Here is a 24762-nt window from a genome sequence, read left to right as displayed (position 1 = left end):
AGCCCAGCCAGCCTCACAGCTCTGTGGCCCCTTCCTGACATGCGGGCGCAGAAGGAAAGCCAGGCCACGCCACCTGCTTCTCTTTGTAAGTGGTGTATTTTAAATAGCTTTCAAGATACACATATTTTTTTCCTTTAAAAAAAGTCTGCTGGAGCAGTTTTGTTCTTGAATTTTGCTGGTCATCCTCATGGTCCCGAGCCCCCAAACTCTGGGTGGTGGAGGCAGCCGAGGTGGAGGCTGGGGGCCCACATGGCCTGTCCTGGCGGTGCTCACAGCGCTGGGGAGCAGCTGGGCCGCGTCTTGCCACAGATCATGCATGGCCGCCATGTGAGCTAAAACGTCCATTTATTTCAAAGCAGTAATAATTTAAAATTATAAAAATCTTTCTGCCGCTGAACGTTTAGAGGGTGAGGTTAGACAGAGGACGGGGAGGCTGGGGTGCCCCAGAGGGGACCGTGTGGCCCACGCCTTCCCAAGCCAGGGGGCCGGTGGGCCGGGCCCGGGTCTTGCCCTGGAACAGGCCGGGCCCGCAGTGCTGACCAGCCAAGAGCGGCACCGCTGGGGCACCCGGTCTGCGGGTGCCACGTGGCGCCAGCTGAGGGTGGGGGGAGAGGCCCCGCACTTTCCCCACAGCCTCGGGCGCCGCGGGCAGGGGTGGGTGCCGGCTGATGCGGGCTCAGGAGTTACTTGTGGCGTTCTCATTGCCGGGCGAGCTGGAGGAGGAGGAGGACGATGACGAGGAGAAGCTCACCCCAGTCAGGCCCGGGGGGTTCGTGGCCGTGTTCTGTCCCGTGAGGCTCTTTCGGCAGACGGGGCAGCTGTCGTGCTTTGTGGGGACAGAGGCGGGTTAGAGCGGGCGGGCAGGCAGCGGCGGCGCGGGCAGGTGGGCGGGCACTCACCTGCTCCAGCCAGGGCACGATGCAGCCGTCGTGGAACAGGTGGTTGCAGGGCAGCTGCCGCACGCGCTCGCCCAGCGAATAGTCGTCCTTGCACACGGGGCACTCGAGCCCGGAGCCTGCGGGGAGGGGTGCAGTCACGGTGGTGTGGGAGCCTGCCATGCCTTCCGGGGCGGGCTTCTCCACAGCCTCGGCCAGAGGCCACGCCCAAGCTCAGCCAGGGGAAGAAAAACTGCGTATGCCCCCTGGGCCGCTGGTGGGGCCCGGACGGAACCCTCTCCTCAAAGCCGACCTTCAGAAAAACGCCCGAGGCCAGGCAAGGTAGCTCACGCCTGTGATCCGGCACTTCTGAAAAGCCGAGGCGGTGGATCACCTGAGCTCAGGAGTCTGAGACCCGGCTGGCCAACATGGTGAAACCCCATCTCTACTAAAATCCTAAGTATTAGGCGGGCACGGCGGCAGGTGCCTGTAGTCCCAGCTACTTGGGAGGCTGAGGCTGCAGAATTGCTGGAACCCGGGAGGCGGAGGTTGCTGTGAGTTGAGATCGCGCCATGGCACCCCAGCCTGGGAGACAAAGCGAGACTCCGTCTCAAAGAACACACACACCCCGAAGCAGAGGCGGTGCGGCTGGGCGCATACCTACGTGCTCCTCGGTGACAGGGACGGTGGGGAGGGCCTGGATTTTCTCTTTATCTGCCGGTGGGGGGCCCGTGTTTTCAAACTGATTGAGGAGCTGAAAGACAAGAGGCGAGAGTGCGGGAGCTCCTCAGGGGCCCGGCCCGGGGCTCTGAAACTCGAGGCTGCAGCACCTGCAAAAGCACCGAGGCTGCGTTTGTCCTGGGCTCGGGGCCCCTGGAGCCCGCCCCATGGCACCCACGTGGCACCGCCCTGTTCCCGGGTCCCTGCTGGCAGAGTGGGGTGGGCTGCTGAGGGGCAGGTCCTGCCAGTGATCCCTCAGCGAGGCTGGGACTGGCGGCGCTTGGAACCAGGTCAGGGTGCGACCTCTCAGGGGAGGGGCTGAGGGACCGTGTGGCCGCGTGAGTCCTCTGCGCGGTTTTGCTATAGCGTTCCTCCGCGTGAACTCGGAAGGAGAAGCCCCAAGGTTGCCAAGACTCAGACACGGCAGGAGGAAGGCTGGAGTTGCCTCCACGCCCAATCCCCCTTGACCTTGTGGGGCTTCTTGGGTCTGGGCAGCCCAGCCCCGCACCCAGCAGGCACTCCGGGCGGTGGCCACGCTGTACCTGTGTGATGATGGCGTCCAGGCCGTTGGCTCCCCAGGCATAGTCCATAGGGTTTGAGTGCAGAACTCCCCTGCGGGTGGAAGGCAGGGTTCGAGTGGCTGATGGGCGGCTAGGGCAGGCGCCTCCTCCACCCCACTCAACTAGGGGTACCGGCTGAGGGTGGGGACAGGAGTCCCCACCTACTCACCAAGGACCCAGGCTGGGGATGGTGGCGGGCGTGATGATGCCGTTAACGAGCTGCTGGATGATCCTGGAAGAGAGGGGCCAGTCATGAGGCGAGGCTGCCCCACGTACAGGAGAGGGCCAGGCCTGCCAGGTATGTGGTGGGCACCAAGGGCAGAGCCAGCATTGGCTTCTAAATCAGCTTCTATTTACTTCTTTTCTTTTCTTTTTTTTGAGACAGAGTTTCGCTCTTGTCACCCAGGCTGCAGTGCAATGGTGCGATCTCAGCTCACCGCAACCTCCGCCTCCTGGGTTCAGGCAATTCTCCTGCCTCAGCCTCCTGAGTAGCTGGGATTACAGGCACGCGCCACCATGCCCAGCTAATCTTTTGTATTTTTAGTAGAGACGGGGTTTCACCGTGTTGACCAGGATGGTCTCGATCTCTTGACCTCGTGATCCACGCGTCTCGGCCTCCCACAGTGCTGGGATTACAGGCTTGAGCCACCGTGCCCGGCCCTATTTACTTGTTTTATCATGAACAGGGCCTCACTCTGATGCCCAGGCTGGAGAGCAGCAGCTCCATCTTGGCTCACTGCCGCCCCAGCCTTCTGGGCTCATCCTCCGCCTCAGCCTCCCGAGAAGCTGGGGCCACAGCAGAGCTCCACCGCTCCTGGTTACCTCTTCAGAGTTAGAAACAGGGCCCCCCATGTTGCTAGGCTGCTTGTGAAAGCCTGTTCTCAAGCGATCCTCCCTCCTCGACCTCCCAGAACACTGGGATCACAGCGCTGAGCCTCGCGCCTGGCAAAACTAGCCGCTTTTAAAGATGACTTTTCCAGCAGATGGGACACGCAACCACAGAAGGATCAACGGCCAGGAGTGGGCCCCAGCGACATCGCCCAGGCTCTGTTCCACCAGAAGTGGGCCCAGCAACGTCCCCCAGGCTCTGGTACAGGCCAAGGTCAGGACAGCGTTTGACAACATGCGTGTGGACAGCAGCCTCCCATGCATGTCGGCCCCACTACTGTGGTCAGCCCACATACCTGGAACCAGCACACTTCTGTCTCTGAAGGGCCGTGTGGGGCTCCTGCTCCCAATGGGACATGGCCCGAGGCTCTGGGAGAGTGTCGGGGCCAGGTTGGGGGGCGCTAGAGCGCCTGGCCAGGCAGTCACTCAAGAGAGCCTACAGACGACGCCGGGCTTCCATGGAACCCGTGCTGGACTCTAAGCACTGGAACCTGCAACCACACAGCGTGGGGCCCTCTCGGCCACCCCCGGGGCCCCCTCACCCTTCCAGCGTGGGGACGCCTTCGTGTCGGCCGGTGGCCCGCCGCGTGGTGAGGCGGGCGCGGGGCTGCCGGGCGCCGTACCGGTGCCGGGACTGGTGCTCTCGCTCCCGCCGGCTCTCAGGGTCCCTGCCGTCGTCGGCCTGCGCCCCGGGAGGGAACGTGGGGATCTCGAAGCTGTCGTCAAAGATGCCGAAAGCAAACTGTCCGTAGCCCTGCGGCAGTGTGAACAGGTGCTGGTCCACGTTCTGGGGAGAGGAGGGGGGGTGTGACCTCAGAGCAGGCTCAGCGGCCGGGGCGGCCAAGGGGGCTCAGGCCCATGCAGTCTGCCGGGGGCGCCAGGGGACCAATCCAAAGGAGAAAGCACGCCGGGCCCTGCTGGGTGCCGGGTGGGAGCGAGACACAGAAAGGGAGGCGGGAATCGGGCACAGCCTGCCCTGCTGCTGTGAGATGGCGCCAGCAGGGACGCCTCAACAGAAGGTTCACTTTCACCCGAGAAGCCATCAGCCCAACCGAGCAGCACGTGCCCCCGTGAGCCACGGCCGCGGCCCCAGCAGGGACTCATCCCCAGCTGTGCAGGCAGGGAGAGCCCTGGGAGGCAAGGTGGGCCCTGAGTAAGGCCAACAGGCTCAGGAGCACGGCGGGGGGCAGCTCACCTCCAGGGGCGGCCGGCTCTGGTCCGTGGGGGCTGCGGAGGGGACAGAACCATTTTCTGTGCTCCTGGGGAGAGAGTGAGTGTCAGCAGCAAGAGCCACCCCGGGCCCCCATGTGCCAGGTGCTCCCTCCCCTCAAAAGCCTGTTTGGGAGAGCAGAAATTGTCCTCAGCACAGCGTCCTGCCTGCCACCACCTCAGGATGAAACTCTGTAGTCATGACGGAAACACTGCAGACTTAGGGAGTCCCCCGGGCCGCCCCCACCACAGCGCCAGGCGGAGCCGACCCTGAAGTGTGTGGGTGGCCTCACACCAGCATTTGGCGCCATAACCTGCTGTTTCCTCCCTCGCCAGTAATCCACAAGGTGTCTCTGTAAACCGGTGCAGACCCCAACAACCTCCCGGGTGTGAGGATGTGCACAGAGCCCCCACGGCCCCTACCCCAGGGGGCCTGGGTCACCAGATCTGGTGCCGAGGCTGAGGGAAGTGAGTGGCTCCCTGGCCCAGTCATCACAGACCACAGGTCACCGGCCCTCCCCTCTGGCCCCAGCCCCGCCATCACAGACGGGAACAGCGTGCTGCACAGAGGAAAGCACTCTGAGAGCCCGGGCATCATGCCCTGCTGGCCACAGACCCAGTGAGCCCTCCTACCCCTCCAACGGCTCTTCAAGCCTCTCGAACAAGGGGCTGCATTACCTGGTCTCTTCTGGAAGCTCCTCGATGAAACCAGACTCGCATCTTGGGCAGATATAATCCTGCAGGAGAGAACAGGAGGCTCGGTCAGTGACGCCCGGCACCACCTCAAGGTCACCTGCAAAATCCCCTCAGGGGTGAGGACAGAGGGGCTCTCGACCCAGCGGTCTCTGGCTGGCCAGGCACTCGCAGGCAGGGGCCACTCCCGATACGTGGGTCCTGGCAGGCAGGGCCCTCAACAAGGCCGAGGAAACCTGGCTCTGCCGGCCACCAACTGACCCTGCTATGGCCCCCAGTGACCTGGGCCCCCCCAACCTGCCCCCACCACGACAGGCATCACCAGTGCCTTGGCACCTCCTCACACAGGAGGCACCACCCGGACACCACAGAGTGGCATTTCCAGAACGCTCTGGCAGCCCCATACTGCCATTCCCCTGGCTGGGGGGAGACCCCATCCCCAGGTCCCCCTAGAGCCAAGGACCAGCGCAAGGCCAACATGGTGATGTCCCAGAGGAGACGCTGCCGGAGGACAGCTGTGTGTGAGCCCCAAAACCAAGTTCACAGCTCCCCAGAACTGGCCTCGAGCCAGAGCCTCGCCAAGCAGGCCACACGGCAGTTTGGAAGCCGGACCCTGCAGACCTCACCCTGGGCTGGAAGAGCTGCTGGAGGCGCCAGCTTGCGAAGCGGGCCCCTCATGGATGGCTTGGCCCTTGCTGATGGGGGAGCGCCAAGCATTCGTAGGACCTGGGCTGGAAAGCATTTGGGGCCTCCAGCCTAGCAGGATCCAGGCAGACGCCAGGGCCACACTTCCTACGTGACCTGGAGAACTGGAAGCCACATCAACCTCTTTCTGTAAATTACCCAGTCTCAAGTTCTTTATAGCAATGTGAAAACAACCTTACACAGCACACATCATCACGTTGGGGACTCGCACCGGGGTCCCCAGGTCATCCCCAGGTAACACGGACAAAAACAGGGAGAGGAGGTTCCCGTGGTGCATGAGGCACTGCTGTGAGGGGAGCCAAGGTGAACCTCAGGCTCTACCGATGCAGGTTCCACGGGGACCCCAGGGTCTGAAGATGCAGGTTCCATGGGGAACCCCAGGCTATGGGGATGCAGGTTCCATGGGGGACCCCAGGGTCTGAAGATGCAGGTTTCCCGGGGACTCCAGGCTCTCGGGATGCAGGTTCCATGGGGGACCCCAAGCTCTGGGGACACAAGTTTCTTGGTGGCTGGAACTTGGCCAGCTGTGGTCCCCTCTCCAGCAAGCAAGATCTCAGCCTCACCTGCTGACTCTGGGGCAAAATGGGGGCCTGGAGGGCAATGCCCAAGGGGAGACCCAATAGCTGGGTCCTGCAGCCCACACTGTGCCATGCCCACCTCACTGTTCCTGCCGCTGAAGCACAGGCTAGGCAGGCTGAAGGGGCCGGGGCCGGGTGACAAAGGACCCCAGGAGCACATGAACCAGCCCGAGGGGAGAAGAGTGGAGGGTAATGTGACATTATCTACGGTATATTAGAAGTTCCGGCCAGGTGTGATGTCTCACACCTGTGAGAGGCCGAGGTGGGTGGATCACCTGAGGTCAAGAGTTCGAGACCAGCCTGGCCAACACAGTGAAACCCCATATCTACTAAAAATACAAAAATTAGCTGGCTGTGGTGGTGTACACCTGTTATCCCAACTACTCAGGAGGCCGAGGCAGGAGAATCACTTGGACCTGGGAGTGAGCCAAGACTGCACCATTGCATTCCAGCCTGGGTGACAGAGTGAGACTCCGCCTCAAAAAAAAAAAAAAAAAAAAAGTGGCTGGGTGCAGTGGCTCACGCCTGTAATCCCAGCACTTTGGGAGGCCGAGGCGGGTGGCTCATGAGGTCAGGAGTTCCAGACCAGTCTGACCAACGTGGTGAAAGCCTGTCTCCACTAAAAATACAAGAATTCACTGGGCATGCTGGCACAAGCCTATAATCCTAGCTACTCAGGAGGCTGAGGCAAGAGAAACGCTAAAATCCAGGAGGCGGAGGTTGCAGTGAGCTGAGATGGAGTTACTGCACTCCAGTCTGGGAGACAGAATGAGGCTTTGTCTCAAAGACAAACAAAAAAGACACCCTGGCTGGGCGTAGCAGCATGCCTGTGATCCCAGCACTTTGGGAAGCTGAGGTGGGAAGACCATTTGAGGTCAGGAGCTTGAGATCAGCCCAGCCAATATGGCCAAACCCCATTTCTACAAAAAATAGACTAGCTGGATGTGCTGGGGTGTCCCTGTAGTTCCAGCTACTAGGGAGGGGGAGGCAGGAGGATAGCCTGAGTCCAGAAAGTCCCACCACGGCACTGTAGCCTGGGTGACAGAGCGACACCCTGCCTCTAAAAAGAAAGGAAGAAAAAGAGAAACAGACAACCCAATTAAAAGCAGGCAAAGGCCCTGTAAGGGGCACACCTCCAAAAACCACGAGTCCCATGGAGCCGGCCAGCATCAACGAGATGCCCCTTCCCAGGGCCAGTGAGGAGGAGGCGCACAACCCCACCCAGGCCCACTGGGAGCCCAGAAGTCCCCGAGACGGGATTACCCCATGACCCAGCATTTTCCCTCCAGGTACACACCAAAGAGGAAGAAGACACTCGCCACCAAAACTGGTGGTGGATGTTCACAGCAGCACAGTTCACAGTATCACCAGCAGGTGGAAACAGCTCAAAGCAGGCTCAACCACGGAGAGGAGCAAGGTTGAGACCCTGGCCGGGGCGGTGGGGGTGGCACACCCCAAGGATGTCCCGCCCAGTGAGGGACGCCAGACACAGAAGGCTTCACAGCGTGTGGTCCCGTTTCTATGAAACGTCCAGGACAGGCAGATCCAGAGACCGAAGGGATCCTGGGTGCCGGGGCCTGGGGGAGGGGAAGGGGAGTGACGGCTGATAGGGACGAGGCTGGTCTCTTTTTGGGGTGATGAGAACGCTCTGGAATTGGATTCTGGTGGTGGTTGCACAATTTTATGAATAAACTACAAACATTTTAAACAGGTGGATTGTACGGTGTATGAAAATATCAAAACAAAGCTATCAGAATACGTAGGCCCAGTGGTCCCAGCTACTAGGGAGGCTGAGGGGGTCAGATCGCTTGAACCCAGGAGGTAGAGGCCGCAGTGAGCCGAGATGGCTGCAACAGTGTGAGGCAGCATCTCCAAAGTAAAAGAAAGGGACGGGCGTGGTGGCTCACACCTGTAATCCCAGCACTTTGGGAAGCCAAGGCGGATGGATCCCTTGAGGTTAAGAGTCGAGACCAGCCTGGCCAACATGGTAAAACCCTGTCTCTACTAAAAATACAAAAATTGGCCGGGCGCGGTGGCTCAAGCCTGTAATCCCAGCACTTTGGGAGGCCGAGGTGGGTGGATCACGAGATCGAGAGATCGAGACCAACCTGGTCAACATGGTGAAACCCCGTCTCTACTAAAAATACAAAAAATTAGCTGGGCATGGTGGCGCATGCCTGTAATCCCAGCTACTCAGGAGGCTGAGGCAGGAGAATTGCCTGAACCCAGGAGGCGGAGGTTGCGGTGAGCCGAGATCGCGCCATTGCACTCCAGCCTGGGTAACAAGAGCGAAACTCCATCTCAAAAAATAAAAATAAAAAAATACAAAAATTAGCTGGACATGGTGACACATGCCTGTAATCCCAGGAGGCTGAGGCAAGAGGATTGCCTGAACCCAGGAAGCGGAGGCTGCAGTGAGCTGAGACTGCAACATTGCAGTCCAGCCTGGGGGACAGAGCAAGACTGTCACCAAAAAAAAAGAGAGAGAAACAGAAGAAAGAGAAACAAAAAAAGAGAGAAAAAGAAAATGGAGAGAGAGAGAAAAAAAAAGAAAGAAGCAAGCCAGAGGCGAGCCAACACTCACCACCCACAGCCCTGTGCTCAGAAGCAGGGCAGCTCCCCACAGGCATAGGTTTCTTGGGGGTGTGTTTAGGGTGTCAGGACTTAGACGCCCTGTTTAACTATGTTGAGACTTCAGAGTCAAACCTGAACCCCTGGTTTCTGCGGATGTCGGGTGTATCAGGGTTCCTCTGGGCTGAGGGTCTCCAGGCATCCGCCCATCAGCTGACTGGGAGCCCAGGGCCACTCCACGGCCTGCGTGGGTCTCTGGGACTGGCATGGCGGGCTCAGGGCACAGGCTCTCCCTGCAGGGCTGGCTCCCAAGGCTAGCACCACCCAGTCGACCTGGAGCAGCCGCGCTGGCCCCTCTCAGGACAGGACGTGAGTCAGCTGTGCCGCCACCCAGACCGCTGTCTCTCCTGCCAGGGACATCCACTGGGATGGGCAGCCCCGGAAGGACCTGAGGGAGAAGCCGTCTCCCTCTGAGGAAACAGGCCCGCCAGCCCCAGCCCCGAATCTCTCCCGGGCGAGCGTGGAGCCCCGCACAGCACTCATGAGGGCCCCGCACACACTCAGAGGCCGCTGGGGTCCCGACGTGCGGAGTTCAGCCCCTGTGCATCACCTGGTTTTCTATCCTGCTCCCCGCCACCCGCACTGCCGCTCGCGACAGCCCGACCCGGCCACACGCACACTTCTCTGCCCCAGCCCCGGCCTCCTCTTGGCCCCAGCTGGCCTGCCCACAGCAGCCGTAGGACCTGGCGCGACCGCGCTGCCCAGAACCCTCCCTGCAGCACCCGCTCTGCGGTCAGGGCCTATGCACATCCACCTGCTGCTGGAATTTCCAACCCAGGGGGTTCAAAGGTCACCTCTTTGCTCCAAGCCTCTGCCCTGTCATGGAGGATGGCCTCGACGCTCACTCCTGTCTAAAATCCGCTGTTGGGCTGCACCTGGGGTCTCCGGCCGCCCTCTTCCTCCAAGGGCACAGCCCAGAGACGGCTCAGTCTCGTATCAAACCGCAGAGGCCACAGGTATAAGCGCCCAGGCAAGGGGGCCCAGATGAGGAGCTGTTCCACCTTCTCCTGGAGGCAGTGTGCACTGGGGGCCCCCACAGAGGCCCCACTGGAGCCTCTGGTACTAGCGAAGGACAGCTCCCATGAGTCAATCTGTTCACCTCTCCCTTGGAGGACAGGTGGAGGGGAGACCAGATCTCCCCACGTCGTCACCATGGCGACAACTGGCCAGGCAGCAAGGGTAGGAGGAGCCGGCCTTCACCGCATCCCCGGGTGGGACCTGGCAGGGCGGCAGGGGCCCTTCATCCACAGGACCCGCATGTCCTGAGGGCCCAGGACCAGGCACGTGGAGAGAGTGGGCTGGGGAAATTGCTGGCCCCAGATGACCGCCCAGCGACGATGACTCAGGCCCCGTGGGCAGCAGGCCCCTCAGGCAGCTGTGCGCATCAGAAGGCCCCAGGGAAGGTCATGGTGTAGCCCTCGGCGGGAGCCCCGGCAACTTCCCAGCTGATCCACAGCGTGTGGGCCCCACAGCCCCGGAGGCATGGGCACGTGCGACGCCTTGCACCCCTTCCTTCCCGCCCCAGCAGCTGCCACCACACCCCACATTCACACCGTCTGTCCCGGGGCCTCCTGGGACAGGCTGGACAGAGGAGGCATGATCAAAGCCACTGCCTGGACCTGCTGGGGCCTGTGGGGGCTCCGCCTCACATCCCAGAGGTGCCGAGGCCCAGGCCTGGAACTCTGCCTTCTCCTTCTTCCCAGATGGCTTCAGGCACTGCCACAGGGACCGGGACGCCACGCGTGCCCACACGTGCCAGTGCTAGGGTGCTACAGCTTGACGGAGGCTCAGAGGAAGGTCTTCATGGTGGCAGAGTTCCAAGTAGGAGGAAATTCAGCACGTGCCCGACGCAGACCCCTGCGCCAGCCTGCCCAAGAGGGCGGGGTCAACATCCATAGGTTCCCTGGGTACTGCTAGCACTCAATTTCAACGCCAGGCTCCATGCTCACAGAGTGCTGTTGGGAGCCGGTTCCCGAGAACCCAGCCTTGTGGAGCCACTCCAGGGTGCTGGCCGGAAGTCACCGTCACAGTGTCTGGCACAACCGCAGACACACAGAGCAGGCGGCAGCCAGAATCAGACACCACACAGCCTGGGAGGACTCGGGCTGTCGTCTGAAGATTGTGGCCAGGGCTGTTCAGGAGGCCTGGGAGGGCCAGGCCACTGCAGGGGTGAGGAAAAGACAGGGTGGGCTGCGGGGCAGAGGAGAGGGTGAGACAGGGTGGGCTGCGGGGCAGGGGAGAGGGGGCAGCTGGGGAGACTTCCTGCCCAGTGCCAACAGTGACACAGGCTGCAGCAGCCTTTGCTTCCCGGAGGCTCCCCGCCCACGCCAGCTCTTCCCCACCACTGTGGGCAGCGGGACCTGGCACCCCCGCTGTCCTCTCACCACCACTCGGGGGACAGTGCAGACGGCGCAGGTGCTGGGGGAGGGCGGTCAGCAGGCAGAGCTGGGACTGCCCTAGGGACCACCTGGAGACAGGGAATTCAGGGCTGAGCCCCGCACCCAGGGCCACCACCCACGCCCACTCGGCTACTGGGGGCTCAGTGCCCTCAGCGAGTCCCTCCCCACGGGCACTCTCGCCTGAACCCCACAGCCACAGTACCGCAGCCAGCACCTCCTCAGCAGGGTCGAGTCTGGGTCTGTGCAGCAGCCTGCGGCCTGAGCTCCAGCCGGCCTGCCTGGCTCCTGCAGCCACACGCCTCACTCCAGCAGAGGCTTCCTTTGCTCAGACACCGAGAGGCTCTTGTCATCGCCTTTTTTTTTTTTTTCTTTTTTTTGAGACAGAGTCTCCCTCTGTCACCCAGGCTGGAGCGCAGTGGCACGATCTCAGCTCACTGCAACCTCTGCCTCCTGGATCCAAGCAATTCTCCGGTCTTAGCCTCCGGAGTAGCTAGGATTACAGTTGCCTGCCACCACACCAGCTAATTTTTTGCATTTTTAATAGAGGGGGTTTCACCATGTTGGCCAGGATGGTCTGGAAGTCCTGACCTCAAGTGATCCATCCACCTTGGCCTCTTTAAGTGCTGGGATTACAGGCGTGAGCCACCGCACCTGACCGTCACCGCCTTTCATGGGGATAACTGCCACCACCACCAGAGCCCGCGACTGCAAGTGTGGCTCTCTGCTCAGGGCGCCCTCACGACAAGCTGCCAGGACAGTGGCCAGGTGCCAGCCACTCCGCACATGCACCCACCGGATGCCACAGGAGGGGATCGCATCACCAAACACGCCTGGCAGGTAGGAGACTGAGGCCAAGGCCGCCCAGATCAGAGTGGCCCAGCCGCTCAGGGCCTCAGCCTGACCCCGGAGCCCAGAATGGCAATGGAGGCCGGCAAATGGAGGCCTGCAACGGCCCAACTGCCTGGGAGAAGCCGCCACACACAGGCACTCAGCCCCCGGCAGCCAGTGCCCTCCATGTCAGAGGCCCATAGGAGCTTCCTGACACCAGCCCAGGTGTCTCAGCGGCAGTGGCACCGCCTCAGACTCAGCCTCGGGGCAAGCTCACCACCGGCAGAGGCGCCCATTTCGAGGGTGCTGGTGGTGGCTGGGGACTTTCCCCATTACCAAATTTGGAGCAGCCTTCCTGCCCCAGAACAACAGGTGTGCCTACCTCCCAGCACAGAAAATTCGTTTTTCTTTTTGAAACAGTGTCTTGCTCTGGAGTGCGGTGGCACTTTCATGGCTCCATGCAGCCTCCACCTCCCAGGCTCAAGCGCTCCTCCCATCTCAGCCCCGACAGTAGCTGGGACTCCAGGCGTGCAACAACACACCCCACTAATTGTTGTTTTAACGTCTTGTAGAGACGGAGTCTTGCCGTGTACAATGAAGTCCTGACACTGCCACGCTGTCTACTGGCACCTTGTTACATCCTGCTCCAAAGGCACGAGCAGGTACCCTTGGGATCACTGCAGGGTGAAGATAGGCACTCCCCCCATCCCCCGCACCCCCTCCCTGCAGTTATTTACCAATGTTCATGATTAAACATTTGTCAATCGTTGTTCAATGCTGGCTCCCTCGCCAACCTATAAATTCCGTGGGAGCAAAGACCAAGACTACCAGATACCAGTGGAAGGTCCTCCCCAGGCCCAGTGACAGTCAGAAGAGGTCAGGGTCCTCCTTGTCCAAGGCCACAGGGCCAGGAAGTGGCTCCACCACACCAGGATCCAGCCCTGTGCAGGCTCCCAGAGCACCTAAGTGTCAGCAGGTCAGGGCTGCTTTGTGGATGCCCAGCTGGCCACCTCTAACAGCCATGACTCCCGGCTTTCCAGGGGCTTCCCAGGACCTGTCCCAGGGCTCACACAGCTGTGAGGGGCTGCCCTGCAACTCACCCCGGCAGGCAGGCTGTCAGGCAACCAACCCCTTCTGCCATGGCCAGGGAGCACAAGAAACAGGAAGAGGCAGGAGTTAGACCCCTGGGAGGCACAGGAGCAAGAAAGGCGCAGCCTCAGCTCCCTAATCTTCGCCCCACACCCAGGATTTTACTTGATTTGTTCCTCCTGCTGGGGAGGGGAAGCCCTGTGGCTTCAGCAGAGAGGAAACCACACCTCTCTACTCTCTCCACTCCTGGGCTGTGTCACTGCTCTCCAGCCATGCCCCAACTCTAGCACTGGTTCCTCCTCTGTGACCGAGACACAAGCTGCTTCTCCTAATTCCCTCCAGCCCCTTCCTGGGTCTCTGTCCCCAGGGAATGCTACTGCTTCTGGAGGGCTTGGGCGCCTCCAATGGGTCAAAGCATAGCACAGAAAGAGCACAGAAAATCCTCGACGCCTGCAGCCTCTTCCCGTGGGCACAGGGTAGGGAGTCCAGACACCCCTCCACCTCCTGCACCTGCTCCCCTCAAGTTGGCCAGGCAGCTCCCGACGGAGCAGGCTGTCACTTTTCTGCTGAGCCACCACGGGCCTCAGTTTCCCCGTCTGCAGGCGTGGCTCGACGAAATCACCACTTTCCACAAGAGCCTGAGAAAGGGAAACACTGGTCACAAATGCAGACCACCGCCAGGCACAGTGGCTCACACCTGTAATCCCAGCGCTTTGAGAGGCCGAGGCAGGAGGATCGCTTGAGCCCAGGAGTTCAAAACCAGCCTGGGCCACACAGTGAGACCCTGTCCCTGAAACTCATAATAAAAACGCCCACTGCCGAGCCCAGTTCAGACCTGCTGACTCCGAAACCCTGGAGAAGGAGCCTGGAAACAGCACCTTCCACGAGCGCCGCTCCCACCTCTCCCCCAAGGTGACATCAGGTCCGCGTGGGAAACGTCGCCCTAAACGAGCAGGAAGTGACTGACACTCGGAACATCCAGGCCCGGGGTCCCCTCGGGAGAGGGGTGGCTGTAAACACTTCGAGAAGGGGCGGGCTGCTCAACCAAGCCCCGGGAGGGGAAGAACGCGGCTCCGGTCCCCAAGCCCTGCCGGCGGGCCGCGCTCGGACCCCGGGACGGTGCCTGGAGCCTTCCGGGCCCGGACCTGACCCGCAGGCGGCGGCCAGGGCTCCACGAGGCGAGCCTGCGGCGAGGCGGTGGCGCCCCCCGACCGCGCGCTCGGCCGGGGTCCCCTGGCGTTACTCTCGGGGTCTGCGCCCCGCCAGGCCCGGCCCGCGCCCCGCACCGCGCCCCTGGGCGACACCCTCTGCTCGCCGGGCCTCACCTTCTCCGTTCACCGGGTTCTGGGGAAGGGTCCCCCCTAAGGTCCCCGCGGCCTCTCGGGTCGAGAAGAAAGCGGATGTGGGGTCGCCCGACCCCGTCGCGCCGCCCCGGGCAGGCCCCGCCTCCCCCCGTCCGGGCCTCAGTTTCTCGCATGTGCAGGACGGGGTTCGCGCCCGCACCGCCCGGGCTCCCCGCGGATCCGCCCCGGGCCGGCGCTGCCCCGACCCTGAGTTTCCCCGTCGTGGCCACCTCGCGCGAGGACCGGACCCGGCGACCTCCCTCCCGGCCCGGGCCTTGCCTCAGGCCTGCAGCACAGACCCCGCCGCCCGCCGCCCCGGCCTGGGCCTCACCGGCAGGCGCGGGACGATCTCCACGGAGCAGCAGTGGCAGAAGTACCGTCCGGGCTGCGGCGACGCCTCGGCCATGGCCGCCGCCGCCTCCTCCGCGCCGCCCGCCCCCTGCGCGGCGCCCGCCGCCGGCCGTTTGCTGCTCCCTCGCCGGCCGACGCGCCCACGCACGCTCACGCACGGCACGCACGCTCACGCACGGCACGTAGGGCGGGGCACGGGCGCGGCGTAAAGCGGCAAACTCGGAGGGCGGCGGCCAGGGCGACGGTGGCCGCTGAGAGACAAACTAGGCCCGGCCGGTGGGCGGGGCTCCGGGGGCGGGGCTCTGGAGGGGCGGGGCCAAGCCCAGGCGGAATTGACGAGGAGCGTGGCAGAGCCGCGGCCGTCCTCCCCATTCAAACCTGCCAGGGCCCTCGTTTCTTTCACAGCTTCCCTCCCTCATCGTCCTCTCCCCCCACGGTACTGCAGACCCCTGTCCCCACTGTTCCCGGGGCTCGCCAGGCGCTCTCTCCACTCCGGGCGTCTGCACCCGCCTAGCCCCCTGCCCGGTGCCCCTCCCCCGACGCCCACGTGGCTTTCTTTCAGGTCTTTGCTCAAATGCGGGCTCACAGGGTCTTCTCTGCCGCCCTCCTGCCCCGCGGCACTGATTCCCACCCCATGCACTGTAAGGCCAGCCGCGCAGCAAAGGGATGTTCGCACCCACGGCAGCGTCTGACGCCTGGCAGGCGTTCCATCTGCGCTGCGAAAAGCGTGCAGACCGGGACTCGGGTGCTGTCTGTGCCTCCCCGGGACCCGGGGTCAGACAGAGACTGAGGTCTGTGGGTGTGGGGGACCCGGGGTCAGACAGAGACTGAGGTCTGTGGGTGTGGCCTTGCTTTCCAAAATGCTACGCCCGGGCGCCTTCCGAGGGAGGAGGGTCAGGAAACCTAACCCCGCTTCCAGAATTAAGCGGGAAAACTCTGCCAAACAAAATTAAGCAGTAGAGGCCGGGCGCGGTGGCTCACACCTGTCATCCCAGCACTTTGGGAGGCCAAGGCGGGCGGATCACTAGGTCAGGAATTGTAGACCGGCATGGCCGATATGGTGAAACCCTGTCTCTACTAAAAATACAAAAATCACCTGGGTGTGGTAGCGCTCACCTTTAATCCCAGCTACTCGGGAGGCCGAGGCAGGAGAATCGCTTGAACCCAAGAGGCGGAGGCTGCAGTGAGCTGAGATCACGCCACTGCCCTCCAGCCTGGACAACAGAGCAAGCAAGACTCCCTCTCAAAAAGAAAGAAAGAAGAAAAGGAAGAAAGAGAGAGAGAGAAAGAAAGAAAGGGAAGAAACAAAGAGAGAAATTAAAAAAGAAAATTAAGCAGTAGAAACAGTAGCATCACCCAGAGCAGGATGATTTCTGAGGTCAGCTCTGGCCCAATCATGCATTTATTTCTTTATTCACTCAACATTCACTGCATGCCAGACCCCGTGCTGAATGCACGCAGACATCTCCAGCCCCATGAGATTGGACCGCAGGATGGGACTCGAGCGTGGGCCTGGCTCTGTCTGGGGTGAGAAAAAAGGCCTCCGAGGGGAAAGTACATGGAAATCAGGGCTCTGAGGGATGAATAGGGTTTCGCTGGAGTTGGATTTCCTGCAAAATGAGGCACTGGAGCCAGACTGTTGAGGAATTAAGAGTTGGAGACTGTGGGCCGGGCGCGGTGGCTCAAGCCTGTAATCCCAGCACTTTGGGAGGCCGAGACGCGTGGATCACGAGGTCGAGAGATCGAGACCATCCTGGTCAACATGGTGAAATCCCGTCTCTACTAAAAATACAAAAAATTAGCTGGGCATGGTGGCTCGTGCCTGTAATCCCAGCTACTCAGGAGGCTGAGGCAGGAGAATTGCCTGAACCCAGGAGGCGGAGGTTGCGGGGAGCCGAGATCGCGCCATTGCACTCCAGCCTGGGTAACGAGTGAAACTCCGTCTCAAAAAAAAAAAAGAGTTGGAGACTGTACATTTTGAGTTTGTTTTTGTTTTTGTTTTGAGACGGAGTTTTGCTCTTGTCACCCAGGCTGGAGTGCAATGGCGCGATCTCGGCTCACCGCAACCTCCGCCTCCTGGGTTCAGGCAATTCTCCTGCCTCAGCCTCCCGAGTAGCTGGGATTACAGGCACACACCACCATGCCCAGCTAATTTTTTGTGTTTTTAGTAGAGATGGGGTTTCACCACGTTGACCAGGATGGTCTCGATCTCTTGACCTTGTGAGCCACCGCACCTGGCCTAATTTTTGTGCTTTTAGTAGAGATGGGCTTTTGCCAAGTTGGCCAGGCTGGTCTCAAACTCCTGACCTCCCAGAGTGCTGGGATTACAGGCGTGAGCCACTGCACCTGGCCTGTTTTTGTTTTTGAGATGGAGTCTTGCTCTGTCGCCAGGCTGGAGTGCAGTGGTGTGATCTCGGCTCACTGCAATCTCTGCCACCCGGGTTCAAGAGATTCTTCTGCCTCAGCCTCCTGAGTGGCTGGGATTACTCGCCGGGCACCACCACACTCTGCTGATTTTTGTATTTTTAGTAAAGACGAGGTTTCACCATGTTGGCCAGGCTGGTCTCGATCTCCTGACCTCAGGTAATCCACCTGCCTCGACCTCCCAAAGGGCTGGGATTACAGGCGTGAGCCACCGTGCCCGGCCTGCATTTAGGGTTTTGAAGGTCCAGATCAGGCGTCCCCAAACTTTTTATACAGGGGACCAGTTCACTGTCCCTCAGACCGTTGGAGGGCTGCCACATGCTGTGCTTCTCTCACTGACCACCAATGAAAGAGGTGCCCCTTCCTGAAGTGCAGTGGGGGGGCCGGATAAATGGCCTCAGGGGGGCCGCATGCGGCCCGCGGGCCGGGCCGTAGTTTGGGGACGCCAGGTCTGGAGGCTGGGGACAGGGACTTGAGCCTCCTCTCTTCCTGTTCGCCTTTTCAGGAATCCAGTCATGCCTGCTCTGACCACCAGAGCGCGCATGGGCTCCGTCCCTGGGAATCCAGGAAACCCCAGGCCCCGGAGAGGCAAGGCTTGGAGGTTCAAGCCCAGTCCTCCCAGCCCCAGCCCCGGCACCAGCCTTCACTCTGCCTTCCCTCTGTAGGAGGAGCAGCAGGCCCGGGTCAAACTGCAAACTGGCTGTGCGACCCTGGGCAAAGTGGCTTAGCCTCTCTGAGCATGCAGCAGAACATGCTAGTTTTCTGTAGGCTTGGGGCAGACATGAGGACCCCTGGCCCCTCCTGAGTCCTCCAGTGCTCTGCTCTCTAGTGCCCGCCCTGAGTCACCTGGCCCTCGATGACCCCTCCCCAGCCTCACTGCCCACCTTCTGTGGGCTGAGCAGGTTCACACCTCTGGACCTTGCAAGGCCATACCCTCTGCTGCTAGTTCCTTTCCCCAAGTCCCCTCTCCTTCTCTGCTTTATTTCTTTTTATTTTATTTTTATTTATTTTTATTTTTATTTTTTGAGACGGAGTTTCGCTCTTGTTGCCCAGGCTGGAGTGCAATGGCGCGATCTCGGCTCACCGCAACCTCCGTCTCCTGGGTTCAGGCAATTCTCCTGCCTCAGCCTCCTGAGTAGCTGGGATTATAGGCACGTGCCACCATGCCCAGCTAATTTTTTGTATTTTTAGTAGAGACGGGGTTTCACCATGTTGACCAGGATGGTCTTGATCTCTTGACCTCGTGATCCACCCGCCTTGGCCTCCCAAAGTGCTGGGATTACAGGATTGAGCCACCGCGCCCGGCTTCTTTTTATTTTTTTTACAGACAGAGTCTCGCTCTGTCACCCAGGCTGGAGTGCGGTGGGGTAATCTCAGCTCACTGCAACCTCCATCTTCCGGGTTCAAGCAATTCCCCTCCCTCAGCCTCCCACGTCGCTGGCACTACAGGCACACGCTACCACATCCGGCTACTTTTTCTGTATTTTTAGTAGAGACGGGGTTACACCGTGTTGGTCAGGCTGGGGCTGATCTCGAACTCCTGAACTCAGGTGATCCACCCACCTTGGCCTCTCAAAGTGCTGGGGTTACAGGCGTGAGCCACGGCGCCTGGCCCTTCCCCCTGCTTTTAATTTTATTTTATTTGAGATGGAGTCTGGCTCTGTTGCCCAGAGTACAGGGTCACAATCTCGGCTCAATGCAACCTCCGCCTCCCAGGTTGAAGTGATTCACCTCCTTCAGCCTCCCACGTAGCTGGGACTACAGGCATGTACCACCACACCTGGCTAATTTTTGTATTTTTAGGAGACGGGGGTTTCTCCATGTTGGCCAGGCTGATCTCGAACTCCTGACCTCAGGTGATCTGCCCACCTCAGCCTCCCGAAGTGCTGGGATTACAGGTGTGAGCCACTGCGCCTGACCAGACCCCTGCTTTTTTTTTTTTTTTTTTTGAGACAGAGTCTCGCTCTGTCGCCCAGGCTGGAGTGCACTGGTGTGATCTTGGCTCACTGCAACCTCCACCTCCTGGGTTCAAGCGATTCTCCCGCCTTAGCCTCCCGAGTAGCTGGGACCACAGGTGGGCCACTACACGTGGCGAATTTTTTTTCCTGTATTTTTAGTAGAGATGGGGTTTTACAATGTTAGCCAGAATGGTCTCAATCTTCTAACCTCGTGATCCACCCACCTCAGCCGCCCAAAGTGCTGGGGTTACAGGCATGAGCCACTTCACCTGGCCCTTTCTCCTGCTTCTTAGGAGACTGCCCCACTCGCTTCCTGGGGGCTACGCCATCCCCCACGGTACCCCACTTCTCAGCCCCCTTTCCATCCCCTACAGCCATCCTCAAATTCATGGGTTATCGATGGCGTCTCCCCATAAGTGAGGCCCATACCCAGTGTACTGTAGGTGCTCACTGGATTTCAAATACATCAACAGTTGGTGAGAATCTGCTGTGGGCTGGGCCCAGGCAGGTGCTGGAAACAGTGGGAACCAGAAGGAATGCACAGATTTTTTTTTTTTTTTTTTTTTTTTGAGATGGAGTCTCACTCTGTCACCCATGGAGTATAATGTTACAATCTTGGCTCACTGCAACCTCCACCTCCTGGGTCCCGGTTCAAGCAATTCTCCTGCCTCAGCCTCCCGAGTAGCTGGGAATACAGGCATGCGCTACGATGCCCAGCTAATTTTTGTACTTTTAGCAGAGACTGGTTTTCGCCATGTTGGTCAGGCTGGTCTCAAACTCCTGACCTCATGATGCACCCACCTCGACCTCCGGAGTGCTGGGATTACAGGTGTGAGCCACCTCGCCTGGCCTAATTAATTTATTTTTCTGAGACAGAGTCCCCCTCTGTCACCCAGACTTCGGTGCAGTGGCTCCATCTCCACTCACCTTACAGTGAGCCTTCAAGTGAGTCTCATGCCTCGGCCTCCTGAGTAGCTGGGACTACAGGCATGCGTCATCACGCCCAGCTAATTTTTGTATTTCTGTATTTTTTGTAGAGATGGGGTCTCACCATATTGGCCAGACCGGTCTTAAATTCCTGACCTCAAATGATCTGCTCGCCTGGGCCTCCCAAAGTGCTGGGATTACAGGTGTGACCACCACACCTGGCTGCTTTGTTTTTTTAAATTTTTATTTATTTTTTATTTATTTTTATTTTTTATTTTTATTTTTATTTTTATTTTTTTTTTGAGACGGAGTTTCGCTCTTGTTACCCAGGCTGGAGTGCAATGGCGCGATCTCGGCTCACCGCAACCTCCGCCTCCTGGGCTCAGGCAATTCTCCTGCCTCAGCCTCCTAAGTAGCTGGGATTACAGGCACACGCCACCATGCCCAGCTAATTTTTTGCACCTTTAGTAGAGACGGGGTTTCACCATGTTGACCAGGATGGTCTCGATCTCTCGACCTCGTGATTCACCCGCCTCGGCCTCCCAAAGTGCTGGGATTACAGGCTTGAGCCACCGCGCCCGGCCTTTATTTTTATTTTTATTTGAGACAGAGTTTCGCTCTTGTTGCCCAGGCTGGAGTGCAATGGCGCGATCTCGGCTCACCGCAACCTCCGCCTCCTGGGTTCAAGCAATTCTCCTGCCTCAGCCTCCTGAGTAGCTGGGATTACAGGCACGAGCCACCATGCCCAGCTAATTTTTTGTATTTTTAGTAGAGACGGGATTTCACCATGTTGACCAGGATGGTCTCGATCTCTAGACCTCGTGATCCACCCGCCTCGGCCTCCCAAAGTGCTGGGATTACAGACTTGAGTCACCGCGCCTGACCTAATTTTTATTTTTTTAAAGACGGGGTTTCACCATGTTGGTCAGGCTGGTCTTGAACTCCCGACCTCAGGTGATCCACCCGCCTTGGCCTCCAAAGTGCTTGGATTACAGGCGTGAGCCACCATGCCCGGCCTGCTTTGTTTTAAATAATTTCCAAGTTGCAGAAAAGCTGCAGGAATACTACAAAGGGCCCCGGGCACGCCAACCCTCAACCCCATTATTCACAATTTGCCTTTTTTTTTTTTTTGTGACAGAGTCTCACTCTATCACCCAGGCTGGAGTGCAATGGCGCGATCTCAGCTCACTGCAACCTCCACCTCCCGGGTTCAAGCGATCCTCCTGTCTCAGCCCTCAGAGTAGCTGGGATTATAGGCGCCTGCCACCACACCTGGCTAATTTTTGTATTTTTAGTAGAGACGGGTTTTCACCATGTTGGCCAGGTTGGTCTTGAACTCCTGACCTCAGGTGATCCGCCCACCTCGGCTTCCCAAAGTGCTGGGATTACAGGCATGAGCCACCGTGCCCAAGTAATTTTTAAAAAATTTTCATTTCGTAGAGACAGGATCTTGCTATGTTGCCCAGAGTGAGCTCCAATCTCTGGGCTCAAAGGATTCTCCCACCTTGGCCTCCCAAAGTGCAGGGATGACAGGGGAGTGCCACAGTGCCGGACACCCCTTATACGAAACACACCACAAAGCCGCAGCTCTTCCCCAAAGGGGCGGCATGTTGATCAAGCAGGCACCAACGCAGCCTGCCCCCGGGTCCACACACAGGCACCCTGCTGTCTCCTAGCTCCGCGCCCCAGAGAACTCTACAGGTGTGGGCTTGGATCAGGGCCGTGAGCTCTCCTGGCCCTTTGTCCATTCAGGATCTGGTCCCATGGAGCCTGGGGGCCTCCGCCCACAGGAGCCTCAATGACTCATGAAGGAATGACAGGGACCCTTCCTGCCAGGACAGGGAGGTCTGTTGACAGCTCTTCTCACGTCCCAGGTAAACCAAGCCCCAGGGGCTTCACTGTGCAGTCACTCCTCCCAGCCCCCATGCCCCAGCCCCAACTACCCTCATTTCACAGATAAGGAAACTCAGGCCCCCAGAGGAGGCTGAACTGGCTGCCTCCTGGGGAAGGAAACAGTCCCCCCCGTCCCCCCCCCCCCACCGCTGCCGTCATCCCGGCAGGGGCCCCGTGACCGTTCCTGCATCAAGCGCCATGGAGCCTCTGCTGTGTGCCAGGGCAGGGCACCCGTGCAGCAAACGCCTGCCTGAAACCAGCCCTCCACCCAACCAGCGGCGAGCACCGTGACCAGAAGAATGAAGGCCTCAAACAGGGCCGGGGCCGGGCGTGATGGCTCACCCCTGCAATCTCAGCATTTAGGAGGGCCGAGGCGGGTGGATCATTTGAGGTCAGGAGTTTGAGGTCAGCCTGGCCACCATGGCGAAACCCCGTCTCTACTAAAAACACACAAAAAAATGGCCAGGCACGGTGGCGGGCGCCTGTCACCCCAGCACTTTGGGAGGCCGAGGCGGGAGGATCGCCTGAGGTCAGGAGTTCGAGACCAGCCTGACCAACCTGAAGAAACCCCATCTTTACTAAAAATACAAAATTAACCAGGCTTCGTGGCGCATACCTGTAATCCCAGCTACTCGGGAGGCTGAGGCAGGAGAATCACTTGAACTCGGGAGGCTGAGGTTGCAGAGAGCCAAGATTTCGCCATGGCACACCAACCTGGGCAAGAAGAGCAAAACTCTGTACCCCCACCCCCCAAAAAATAATTAGCCAGGCTTGGTGATGCCCGCCTGTAATCCCAGCTACTCAGGAGGCTGAGGCACAAAAATCACTTGAACCCAGGAGCAGAGGTTGCAGTGAGCTGAGATCTCACCACTGCACTCCAGCCTGGGAGGCAGAGTGATATTTCATCTCAAAAAAAACGAAAGAGCCGGGCGTGGTGGCTCACGCCTGTAATCCCAGCACTTTGGGAGGCCGAGGCGGGTGGATCGCGAGGTCAAGAGATCGAGACCATCCTGGTCAACATGGTGAAACCCCGTCTCCACTAAAAATACAAAAAAAATTAGCTGGGCATGGTGGCACGTGCCTGTAATCCCAGCTACTCAGGAGGCTGAGGCAGGAGAATTGCCTGAACCCAGGAGGTGGAGGTTGCGGTGAGCCGAGATCGCGCCATTGCACTCCAGCCTGGGTAACAAGAGCGAAACTCCGTCTCAGAAAGAAAAGAAAAGAAAAGAAACTTTTTAAGTTGTCAGCCAATTGGGTTTTAGTTTAGATGGTGAGGTCTGGCTCCAACCGAGATCACACACAGCAGTGAGGACAACCCCAAATGCGTCAGGGATACATCTGTGTGTTTTCCTTTGTCCCTTGTCCTCTTGTGGCACGATGGCCAGGGAAGGTCCCCTTCCTGCAGTCCAGGAAGTAAAAGTTGCGTTGCTGAAAGATCCTTTGTCACAGTGCTGGTTTTCTTTGTGGCACGGAGCATCTATTTCCAGCACAATGACAAGGAAGGGGAATGACTGACATCACTGTGATCTTTTTCGGCCAATCAGGATTCACCTTTGGGGCTGAGGTAGGGCCCTGCTTTTATTTATTTATTTATTTATTTGTTTATTTTTTAAAGACGGGGTTTCACCATGTTGGTCAGGCTGGTCTTGAACTCCCAACCTCAGGTGATCCACCCGCCTTGGCCTCCTAAGTGTCTTTTTTTTTTTTTTGAGACGGAGTTTCACTCTTGTTACCCAGGCTGGAGTGCAATGGCGCGATCTCGGCTCACCACAACCTCCGCCTCCTGGGTTCAGGCAATTCTCCTGCCTCAGCCTTCTGAGTAGCTGGGATTACAGTCACGTGCCACCATGCCCAGCTAATGTTTTGTATTTTCAGTAGAGACGGGGTTTCACCATGTTGACCAGGATGGTCTCGATCTCTTGACCTCGTGATCCACCCGTCTCGGCCTCCCAAAGCGCTGGGATTACAGGCGTGAGCCACCGCGCCCAGCTTCTTTTCTTTTCTTTTCTTTGGAGACAGAGTCTTACTCTGTTGCCCAGGCTGGAGTGCTCACTGCAACCCCGCCTCCCGGGTTCAAGCGATTCTCCTGTCTCAGTCTCCTGAGTAGCTGGGACTACAGGCATGTGCCATCATGCCTGGCTAATTTTTTTTTTTTTTTTTTTTTTTTTTTTTTTTTTTTTTTTTTTTTTTTATGAGACGGAGTTTTGCTCTTGTTACCCAGGCTGGAGTGCAATGGCGCGATCTCGGCTCACCGCAACCTCCGCCTCCTGGGTTCAGGCAATTCTCCTGCCTCAGCCTCCTGAGTAGCTGGGATTACAGGCATGCGCCACCATGCCCAGCTAATTTTTTGTATTTTTGGTAGAGACGGGGTTTCACCATGTTGACCAGGATGGTCTCGATCTCTTGACCTCGTGATCCACCCGCCTCGGCCTCCCAAAGTGCTGGGATTACAGGCTTGAGCCACCGCGCCCGGCTAATTTTTGTATTTTTAGTAGAGATGGGGTTTTACCATGTTGGCCAGGCTGGCCTCGAACACCTGATTTCAAATGATCCACCTGCCTCGGCCTCCCTAAACGCTGGGATTGCAGGCGGGAGCCACTGTGCCTGGTGTGGATTTCTGTGTACCAGATAAGCCTCACGAATTGGCTGGGTTGTGTGAGTGTCCACTCCTGAGGTCCCTTGGGCTGGGAG

General features: G+C 59.1%; 1 protein-coding gene across 1 annotated transcript; it reads right to left on the bottom strand.

Annotated features, from left to right (window-relative positions):
- Window positions 1-77: 77 nt before the first annotated feature.
- On the bottom strand, window positions 78-15028 carry RNF126 (ring finger protein 126). The gene is made up of 9 exons (XM_039466297.2): window positions 14850-15028; window positions 4931-4989; window positions 4239-4302; window positions 3586-3830; window positions 2325-2387; window positions 2138-2207; window positions 1536-1629; window positions 900-1015; window positions 78-826 (listed from the first exon to the last, which is right to left on the bottom strand). Exons 1-9 carry the CDS (start codon window positions 14922-14924, stop codon window positions 677-679), a joined length of 936 nt encoding a protein of 311 aa, XP_039322231.1. The 5' UTR covers window positions 14925-15028; the 3' UTR covers window positions 78-676.
- Window positions 15029-24762: the final 9734 nt, after the last annotated feature.

This window comes from Saimiri boliviensis, chromosome 14 (genome assembly GCF_048565385.1).
Source record: "Saimiri boliviensis isolate mSaiBol1 chromosome 14, mSaiBol1.pri, whole genome shotgun sequence".
Lineage (NCBI taxonomy): Eukaryota > Metazoa > Chordata > Mammalia > Primates > Cebidae > Saimiri > Saimiri boliviensis.
Note: the sequence above shows the minus strand (reverse complement) of the source record. Positions and strands in the feature narration are given on the sequence as shown.

Coding starts and splice junctions, on each gene's coding strand:
- RNF126 (XM_039466297.2), bottom strand. CDS start 14,924: ATGGCCGAGGCGTCGCCGCAGCCCGGACGGTACTTCTGCCACTGCTGC. Junction 3,831..4,238: donor AGAGCCGGCCGCCCCTGGAG/GTGAGCTGCCCC, acceptor TCCTCTCCCCAG/AACGTGGACCAGCACCTGTT. Junction 2,208..2,324: donor ATCCCCAGCCTGGGTCCTTG/GTGAGTAGGTGG, acceptor TTCCACCCGCAG/GGGAGTTCTGCACTCAAACC.